This window comes from Amphiura filiformis, unplaced genomic scaffold, assembly GCF_039555335.1.
Source record: "Amphiura filiformis unplaced genomic scaffold, Afil_fr2py scaffold_44, whole genome shotgun sequence".
Lineage (NCBI taxonomy): Eukaryota > Metazoa > Echinodermata > Ophiuroidea > Amphilepidida > Amphiuridae > Amphiura > Amphiura filiformis.
Window position 1 is genome coordinate 392,368 of NW_027305508.1, and position 11,035 is coordinate 403,402.

General features: G+C 37.8%; 1 protein-coding gene across 1 annotated transcript; it reads right to left on the reverse strand.

Moving 5' to 3' along the window:
• Window positions 1–7,327: 7,327 nt before the first annotated feature.
• Window positions 7,328–8,284, reverse strand: LOC140144170 (beta-1 adrenergic receptor-like). Its single transcript, XM_072165995.1, has one exon. It carries the CDS (start codon window positions 8,282–8,284, stop codon window positions 7,328–7,330), a length of 957 nt encoding a protein of 318 aa, XP_072022096.1.
• Between the last annotated feature and the right edge of the window lie 2,751 nt (window positions 8,285–11,035).

Consider the following 11,035-nt stretch of genomic DNA (forward strand, 5'->3'; position numbering starts at 1 on the left):
ATAACATGATTAATATGACACTTCTCAATGAATAAAACCAAACCAAAACCACTGGCCTTCAATAGCTCAATCGGTTAGAGCGCTCTTGATATGCAGTTAACGAGGCGGGTTCGAATCAATCCAAGTATTTTTTTTCCTATTTATTAATTGTTATAAATATTTCAGGAAAATTTTCTTTCAAATAACTTTGCAGAGCAACTGTTGTCAAACTCTTTTTATTTTTTCAACTAAAATGCAAAATGTCACTATTATGCGCAGTTTATTGTGTCTTCTTAGTATATCAGGCAGATTCTCCTATACTCCGTTTGTTGTGCTATAAGTTAATATGTTGTTTCATGAAGATGAGTCATATTTTCCTGTGATTTATCCCTAAATCGTGGACTATACATTGACCATGTTTACTAGTATTCATCCTTATGATCACCAGGACCTACAAGGATATGAATTTGAAAACATCTCCTTGCGCATTTAAACATAGATTTTCTTAGAATGTGAATTTGCATGGTTTTTATGGTCCGGTATACATTTTCATTGACCGTTCCCTTAATTTATAATATTTAATACTGCCCATTTTATAAAACTGAGAACATATTGTTGTGATAAAACGTGCCAAATTTGGCTGTAATAGCTGCTTCCGTTTTAAAGATATGAGCCAAAAACCAATTTTAGATGATTTTTTTTGGACATCGCCAATACAATCCCGGACATAAGTCGTTCGAACACTTGTGTCAAAGTAGGACTGTTTGAGACCGTATTTCTGATATACTTGACATATTAAAATTTCGCTTTCTTTGAATTGAAGTCTGAACCATTTCCTACTACTACAACCCTCCCCCTGCCCCACCAATCAATGTTGGATGTTTCTAGGGATTCATGACCAAAAAAAACAACCAACAACATTGATCAGGGGGAATGGGGGCATATTTGAGGTACCCATGTTAAAGTGTTCGAACAATTATGACCGGGATTGTAGTTGTTAGGCAGATTAGCAATGATAGCAGCCCTCTTAACATGCAGGCGGTAGACTAGATGTCTAGCAATGTGTTCAGTGCAAGCATGCAGATTGGGATAGCAGGTGAAGTGGGTAGGGTCAAGGATGAGGTGGGTAAGAGATGCAGATGACGCTGATATCTTTTCCCAGCTTCCTGGATATAAGCCCTCACACACAGTCTCCAATTGCTTGAGGAATGGATCTCTCTGTTGGTGAAGTTCAGAACAGCAGACAAGGAAGTGCTCCCTGGTTTCTGCTGCTTTGCCACACAGTAGGCACATGGGGTCGATGCTGTATTGGTTGAACTTTGCTCGGTTGCCTTGTAGATTGTATGTACTACCAGTCAGGAGTTTTGCTTTAATGGAAGCTCTATAAACATCTCTCTGGTTTGGCTCAACTGTTTCCCATGCTGGGTGTGTCTTGTCAATTTCACATCCATCAATGTTGAGATATTTTAGGGATGATTTCCCTACTGCATCATCCTTTAGCTTACTGTTCCAAAAGGAGAGCACAGGAGAGTTGATGAGGCTTTTCCATGCTGCTTTTGATGGAGGATTTACAAGCAGGTCATGTGCACTTGGAAGATCATATTTGATGAGTAGTTTGCACACAATCGTGAACCAACTTTTTTTTTTTTGTCCTTCATCGCTAGTTGTCTTTCTGCGATGTCACTTTCTAGGGAAGGAGAGGATATCGTCATCAAGAACAGAGAAAGTTGGTTTAGCTCAATCCTGGCTCTCACTGGTAGGGCTCCCAGAAGTAGATAAACTGCGGCGTCTGCTGTTTTATCAGGTAGATGTTGAATTTGCTTGAGGATCTTCTTCTGGAAGGATGTCAAAATTTTAACATCACTTTCAGTGAGGTGCAGTATCTCAAGACCATAGAGGTACCTGGGCTCCACATATATGTATGTATCAACTTCCAAGATATTTTTGGGTTAACACCATTCAGTCCATGTAGGCCAGCCCCCATGAGGGCATATGTAGTGCGTCTGCCTGTCAATGTTCTTGCTTGAATGACTGACTTGTTTGACAAGTGAATGCTTCTTTCAACACCAAGGTGCATACCACTCTCTGCCACATTCACATTGTCATCGTTCAGGGACCATGGCTTGAATTCACTCCAGAAGGAGAAAGGGAGCTTTGATTTAACAGGAATTACCAGACTCTTCTGTGGATGGAGGATATATCTTTCTTTTTGTGAGTAGATGGCAGCCTCATCAAGCATGTCTTGGAGTTCAATCATATTGTTAGATGCCAGGACGACGTCGTCGGCACAAGTTGGTGCTCCAACATAATATTGGCCAATTCTGGCCCCATATCTCTTCCCTTCAAGACGCTTGAGAAGAGGGTCTACATAGCATTTGTAAAGTTCAGTTGATGTTACTCTCCCTTGATGCACGCCTTGAGCGAGCCCAAAGTAGCCAGAAAGTTCACCTTTCCATTTCACTTGGCTTGTAGCTCCCTCATACCAATGCTTGATGATGCTCCAGACCTCTGGTTGAATTTCCTGAAGATGTAGTTTTCTAAGGAGTGATGAGTGGTTTACGACATCGAAGGCTTTTCTTGCATCCAGTGTCGCAATGAATAGATCTTTCTTGTTGTCTCTAGCTTCATTTGTCAATTCTGATACAAGTAGTGCAGCAGACAGTGAAGATGTATTTGCTGTGAAGCCTCTCTGAAGCTGGCTGTAGTTTGGTTCTAGGATGGGTCTCATACGGGCAAGAAGCACATTCTCAAAGACTTTTCCGATTGTGTTGGTTAGTGTAATACCACGGTAATTCTCTTGGAGGAAGCGGTTCTTATCCTTCTTTGGTATGGGTATGACAACTCCTTCTTTGAAGTCTTTGGGTACTTGTCTACTGGACATGATGATATTAAATAAGTGAGCCAGTGGGTGTAGTACTGCAACACCAGCTTTCTTGATGTGTTCTGCCTGGATCCCATGCCGTCTGGGGTCTTACCAATAATGATGATGAAAAATCAATGTTGATGATCATTATATATGCCACTTTGTTAATTAGACCCACATGCACATTTTGTTGGTGATTTCCTTGCCCTAAATAACGTACATAGGCCTATACGTGTAAATACAGTATAGGCCTAGGCTAGGCATTTTACTTAAGCCCAGCAAACACAAAAACGTTTTTAAAACGTTTTAAATAAGTTATATTTTGGCTTTTGGTTTAGGTAAAAACGTTTTAATAACATTAAAATGTCGGGTTATATAAAGGTCATGAAAACGTTTTAAAACGTTTTATATGAAAACACACTACAACAATATTTCTAAAATGTTTTCAAAAATGTTATGGTAAACTATTTTTGCAAACATTTTTTGCCAAATATTTTGTCAGCACTTAAATAACATTATGTTAAAATATTTGCCCCCAGCAAACACAGAAATGTTCTTAAAATGTTTTCTTCAAAACGTTTTAATAACATTTAAATGTCGGGTTATATAAAGGTCATAAAAACGTATTTAAAGCGTTATTGCAAATATTTTGGGCAAACATTTTTCGCAAAATAGTTTTTCAACCTAAAAATAACATTCTGTTTAGAATGTTTTGTATCAGGTTTTCAAAAATGTTTTTGGAATGTTATTAAAACGTTTTTATACCCTTTATATAACCCGACATTTAAACGTTTTCTGTAAAACATTTTGTGTTTGCTGGGCAGTAGATTATCAAAAAATGTTTTTCAATGTTATGAAAACGTTTTATACCCTTAATATACCCTTTATATAACCCGACATTTAAACGTTTTCTGACAACATATTATAACCTTTTGCGAATGATGTCGAAAACGTTTTGTGTTTGCTGGGAGCTTTAAGGCGCATGTAAGGCCTATAGTCACGTGTAAAATAAAACCTAGTCTTTGTGTACCGTACACGTTGTCTATGGGCCTCTACAGCATCCTGTGTGGCCTCACTCTATCCTAACTCAAGCCGGAACCCTAACTTGATCTATAACTCTATTTTAAACCCATATCTAATCCTCGGACCTAGCCGTATCTCTATCCCTATCCAAGAGCCTAGCCCAATAAAAACCATATTCCTAATGCGAACCTGACCCTAATCAACAATTCTAACACTAAACAGCAAGCCTAAATCGGAACACTAACCCTAAATCAATCTTAATCTGATCTGATCGTGCTAGGACAGGCTACAGATACGAATCTCCCGATATAGTCCTAGGTTGAAGCAAAAACAGCGAAACAGTCATCATACAGGGTGTCCGAAAATCATTGATATTTTACTCGTCATGCTGTTTTCCAGAAATTTTCTTGTTAAAACATGTATTGCAAATGTCAATGTTTACATTCATGGCATTTTACACGAGATTGGAGCACCTTTGTGCTTATATAGGTTAAAGACCACCAATAGGCCTGGGCGATACATTGAAATACGATGAGGAACTATTTGTTTTCATGGCATTCGAAAAGACTGCATTAAAATCGCTGAAATTGATCAAGTTATATAGCCAAAAAGTACTTTTTAGAGTTTGATGCTTCAAAATGGTACATTTTCTCTCATTATATGACATTTTTGATGCAATAGTACCAAAATTCATACGCACGGCTTCGGTTTTTAGTAAATAGTCGCCCTAGCTATCATATTGTAACTTTCAGCTTTGAGAGCGCACTGTCATTTTAAGGTGTTTACGGTTCAGTGCGTTAAAACAAGAAAAGTCTCAGGTCAACCTATGTTGAATTTTTGATCATTTGGCATCTAAATCATATAGTTTCACCTGATATTGGTGACATTGAACTGTGAGAGTTCTGAATATGAGAAAATTCCACTCGAAATTAGGCATTTTCCCATTGAAACACGTGTAATACATAATTAGTGGTATTTAACCAATAGACCGTATCGAATAAGCTCAAGCGGAACGGTATAACAGTTGAAATGACAGCCATGTTGGGTCTATCACCTATCACATGTTTTATTGTATTATCGTGCAAATTGCCCTGTGGTACCTTATGGTGGACAGTATTCGATAAGGTCTATACATTACAATTAAATGTAGGATTTTCCAATTAGTTCAATATTTAATGGCCTGTTCCGGTTTCAACATGTAATTCTAAAGACGTAAACACTTGAGTCAGATGATATTGATTAGTCACAGGCGCGTAGCAAGCGGGGGGACAGGGTGGACGAAGTCCATGGCCCCCGAGAGTTCAGGGGCCCCGAGCACAAAAGCAAAAATTAAATAAAGGGCTGATAATGGAGAGCAGGGTCCGATTTTTATACCATTGGGCCAGATGGGCCCAGGTCCAGGGCAATTTTGGGCCCCCAAATTTTGGGGGCCCCAAAATTGCCTTATGCATCTTTCTTTTAACCCCAATAACAGCATGTTTTTTGGTCAAAATAAGGCAAAATTGTACAATTTTCAGCGCTTCGCGCGCATTCAAATGGCAAAATTTATGTTGACCTGGGGCCAAAATTGTTTGAAATTGAATTGAACAAAATATGTTAGTCCCCCTTAGTCCCTTTAGTTAAACCAAAACTCGGCCACTGACTTGAGTGCACATGCTTTCCTCGGCACATGAGTTCGGGGCCTCCCAAATTTTGGCCTGGCCCAGGGCCCCATAAGCATGATAACTTAGGCTAAATCCCGCCCTGGTTAAAAGGGCCCGTACTGCTGCTTGTCCATGGGCCCCTGATGCTCTTGCTACGCCCCTGATTAGTCAATAATAAAGTGTCAACAAATCTCTTTGATGTTTTATGTTGCTTGTACACTGAGCGTAACAGGTCATAAATTACCATAAGTTAAAATTCTCTCATCTCTAGAGCTATCTAAAGATTATATAAGATAGAAGCTCCGTAATGACTGCAACCTTGGATTATACCCTTTAAAAAAAAATGGGGGGGCATTGGGGAGGCAAAGTGAATTTCAGTTTGGGAGGAAATCAACCAATTTTGCACAAAAAATGAAGTGGAAATTTGTGTGATTTTTGTCTCAAAGTGGGGGGGGGGGGGAGCACAAGCTCTTTATCTGCAATTTTCCTATGAGATTTTTTTTTTTTTATTTTCAAACCGATTGGCGGTTACATGTGCCCCAATGACACTGTCGGTGATAACTCTGAACAAACTTAAATAAAAGCAATAAAACTAATATGAACGTTTCTTAGCTACAATACCATATTTGTGTATAAACAAATCCAAATGATCCAGAGATTGAGTGAAGTTTGTTGTGATTTGAAAAGTTCAAAATCCAAACAGATCACATGAATGTGAAATTGTATAGCCTAACATGTTCCGCTCACCTGATGTCAGTGGTGGTCAGCGTGTACCACTGATGCAGCCAGGCGGTATAGGACACGACACATTCAAAATAGACAGTTAGCAGTAATAAATTGAAAAACAACATACGTACAGTGGGGTACTTTGTCATACCCCAACGGTTTTAAAGTAAGATAATTTTGCTTTGACACCACATAACAAATTTAGAATTGTTTGTGAAGATTTCATGATGTGTTAATCCAATGGACATCAAAAATGGCGATATATCGCATCCGCCACCACCTGGATGCAGCAGTAACTGACCATGTTGATTGCGGTCTTTTCAATCTGGAGAACATTCTGCATGGTTGATGCCCATTAAAATATCCTTTTACAAAGTTAATGACACTGCAACTATTTGAATCGCAACAAATGTCATTCATTCACTCATTGTTTTCCCGATCATTCTGATTTCATTTTACAGCGGGGAGTTGCAGCTAAAATACCGTTAAGTTAAGACTAGCCAATCAAATGGAAACTGTTAATTTTAATATGTTTACATGCCTTGTGTCCAGTTGATAGTCCCAGCAAACCCAAAATGTTTTTGACATTATTCGCAGGTTAGAAAATGTTGCCAGAAAGCATTTAAATGTTGTGTTATATAAAGGGTATACGTAACATAACATAGCATTCATAAACTTTTTTAAAAACTTATAGCTTACTGCAAAATATTTATAAAATATTGTAATTTTAAGTGCTGACGAAATATTTGGCAAAAAATATTTGCAAAAATATTTTACAATAACATTTTGACAACATTTTAAAAATGTTGCTGTATAGTGTATTTTCATACAAAACATTTTTATGACCTTTACAAAGCCCGACATCTAATGTTATTAAAAAATTGTTTACCAACCATACCCCAAAATATAACTCATTAAAAATGTTTGCTGCGGTGTGCCGTTTTAGCATGTTTTTTGTCTGCAGCCATTTTTTATCAAACATTTTCGCTGCAGTTATCAGATGAAAGCATTAATTAGGTACCATCTAACAACTAGTCAAATCAACTGCATTTACATTTACTGCAATGTTTATCTTGAAAACCGTTTGTAAAAGTCACCGCCAGTTGCACAGGACACGTTTGTAAAACTTGCGTATCTTGATCATGGTAGCTGCATACAGAAACGGATTAATGCAGGAGTTGAGGTAAATCACATAGGAGAGTTGGTCACGATGGTATGCAGTATTACACTGGGGACAAAAGGTGGCGATGAGAGCGTACAATACAAATGGCAGTGTGCAGATGTTGACAACCAATACAATAGCACCAAGTACTATGGCTGCCTTCTTGTAGCGCTTGTTTGGATCAGCGTCATACCTTGGTATAGATGCTCCATGAGCCATTGGTACTGAAGTGCTACCACTTGGTCCTGCAGCAGAACTACTTGAACTTGGATTCGCATTCTGAGATGCCATACTGGTATTGCTCCTAGGATGTACCATTCGTTGTCGCAATTTTTGTATCAGCTGAACAAAAAATGCAATACTGAATGATTCAATCGCAAGGAGTGGACCAAATATTTCTACAATGAACTTCATAAGTGCAAAAACCATGTTATGATTTGGCGGTGAGCGGCAATCTTGGCTGAAGTCATAGTAATCATGTAAACCAGGAGGTATCAGCATATCAAACAACAGCGTTTCGATGGTTCCCAGTAGAATCCCATAGAGCCAAATCCCACCGATGATACACATTATGTGCTTTCTGGATTGGATCCTCAGATACTTGGGATACTCTCTGGACAGTAGCAGAAATCGATCCATGCTTATTGCTACAGTTGTTACCAATCCAGCACTGATAAACAGATTAATCAGAAAATTGATCAGCATACATCCGTACTTGCCATATGGCCAAATTTTCAAGGCAAGTTGAGGGAAATGGAAAATTTGAACCAGGCCTATCCCAAGGTCAGCGCATGAGAGGTTCAAAATCAATAAATTACCCGGTTTCTGTCGCAGAGGTGTTACTTTGAGGAAAGCAGCTATTGTAGCCATGTTGCCAATGAGAGTCATGATGATTATAATGCTGATACTATATAGAGAATGTGTAGGCTACTACCCAGTTCCATTTCAACTTTGGTTTGTTCTGAATGGTACTAAATATAGTCTTTGATGAGGTTGATTAAGACAGGCTCAATCTAAAACAATCTGTGTTGCTGTTATGACCAATAGAAGAAGTAGCTGTGTGCATGTGCAAGGCTTATATAGGTTTGCTGTGTTTAGGAGCTGAGGACGTACTTGCACATAAATAGGGAGCTATATAGCTGTTTCACAAAGATCCAAGAACTCGCATCAATCTCAAAAATTGCAGGCCTCATCAAAGTTAACAGACTGTGATTCACAGAAAATTTGTGTTATTCTCTTAAAATTGAAGACGCCATCAAAGTTAATGAACCGCAATGTTTCTGCAAGTGTCACTCTCAAAATTCCACATCAAAGTTCACAAACATTTGTCGCTTAACTGGAGACTAACAAAATGAGCGAAATCCTTTACCACCCACCACACGAACTGTACCACAAAATAGAAATGCTACATGTAGGCAAGTTGGTCTTGGCAATGCCATGCAGATCAACGTAATGAGACGGATAATTTAAGTTTTCACATGTATCCTCCCAAGAATGTTGATTGATTAGCTTTAAAAAAACCTGAACAAATTATACATCAAGGCAACTTACTGTCATGAAAAATATACAGCATGCAGATTAGATCATCTGCATCGGCGACTTTCAATATTAGATTTGCTAATATTCTTTAACACTTGGCCCAAACAAAATGTGACCATAATCTTTAAAAGAATTACAAAACAGCCAATAGGAAGTTACTTTCTTACTGTTACTTTCAATGAAAATATTTGTATGATTTACGTATTAATGCATCTTGTTCACAATGTATCTTTGTAAATGTAGGGCCCCTTGAAATCAGTGTTTTGACCAAGCCTCAAAATAAGCATATCTGGACCAGGAGCCACACATTTGAAAAAAACCCAGCTCCTGGTCTTGTGATTATCTAGTGAACCAGGAGCCATTTTTAAAGAGCTAAGAGTCATTTAAATTTCAATTGTACACATTAAATACAAAACCTGCTTTAACTACCAGGCTCTATTTGAAAAAAAATGTAGAGCCTGGTTCATATGATTTGTGTGAGTGCCAAAAATCATAATGAGTTAATTGTTGATTATAAGCAGAATCTGACTTGCAAACCGGTACCTATTTTAATGCAGCAGTTAAGTTCCCATAGTTTCATGTAGATCATTATTATTTAATAACTGTCAGATATTGTGGACCAAGTTGCCAAGAAAACATTTTATCAATCTCCCAAAGCTTGAATTTGCCTTTTTGAGCTGGCAGATGCAATAGGATGGAGCTGTCAGTATTAGGGACCATTCAAAAACACTTACTTAAACACTTGGGCCCCCTTTCAGACCTTAAATTATTTTCAGGGCCCCTTCTTTTGGCCCCCCCTTTTTGGCCCATAGAAAATAGTGTAAACTCATGTTCTACGAGAAAAATTATGGTGTAAAAATTTCCAGGGCCCCTTTTTGCATCAGGTCCTTACAAGTGTTTGTGAACAGTCCCTTATGCAGTGGCTGCATGCAGGGCCGGATTTACCTTTTGCTGGGCACAACATGATTGTCCATAAGGCTTGATCAATTCAAGCACCCTGATTGGTTGAAAGTTTTCCAATACATATTCAATGGCTTTCAAATATTACTGCCCTCAAATTTTGTTATCACAATAGTTATGATGCACAGAGTGTTGACATTTGTATCAAAGACATCTCACAAGATGACAGGAAGAGCCTTTGCAACACGTAATGCTGGACAATAAGATATTCTATAAATATTTGGTGCTATTCAGCTGATTGTTGGACAAGGTGACCTTCAACATCTTTCCAAGAATAAGAGGCTGTCAATTAAGTCCTGGGAATTAAGTCTTCAAAATGCAGTATTGTTGCATGCTACTTTATTCATCTATTTATTAAAATCTTAGTAGGGAAAACCACAACTTTAATATATACTGCGCCAATAAAATATCCTTACACTTGGAAAAATAATCATAATTTCAAAACTGAACAATATTGGGGTAAATTTGTTTTTTTGATAAATGCACTATCTAATACAGCACATTATGACACTATATTGAATCCAATGTGACCTCAAGAAGTAAAGTTACAAGCAATTGAATACATGAATACAAAAGCCACCTAAGTCCATGCGGTTATTTTGAGAGAAAACCTGTGTATCATTTTTAATTCCTTCAGTTAGATTTACATGGTCAATATGGTAAGTTTTACGTGCAAATGAGCGGATTAACCTGTATTAGGTATGACGATTAGCATTTCAGGGACTTCGTGGGGTTCATTTTAAAGTTTGGACTTAGGTGGTTGTTTGAATCATATACAAAGACAACAATGTTAGAATGAGATTACCACTAGTAAGATAATACAAAATAAAGCACACAGGTATGTATAATGTTGATAAGCATTCTGCCATGTAATATAAACCACACACTTTCCTTTATTAAACCCATTTTTTGTTCAAAAGTCATTCTCTAGCAATGAATGTGTTACAAGTGGACTTTTATACATACTGGATTTCAATCAATGTGTTACAAGACTCAAATCATGGAATTGGGTGATTCTTTCATACATGCTATTTTTCACATGCCCAATAGACACAGAGAATGAATTTGAGTTGTTCTTTCATGCATATGACAGGCCTATGTATAACAACAATTTCCCATGCTTAACTCAATTTGGACTCA

What these genes read in the sequence shown, in the direction of transcription:
- LOC140144170 (XM_072165995.1), bottom strand. Translation starts at nt 8,284, where the DNA reads ATGACTCTCATTGGCAACATGGCTACAATAGCTGCTTTCCTCAAAGTA.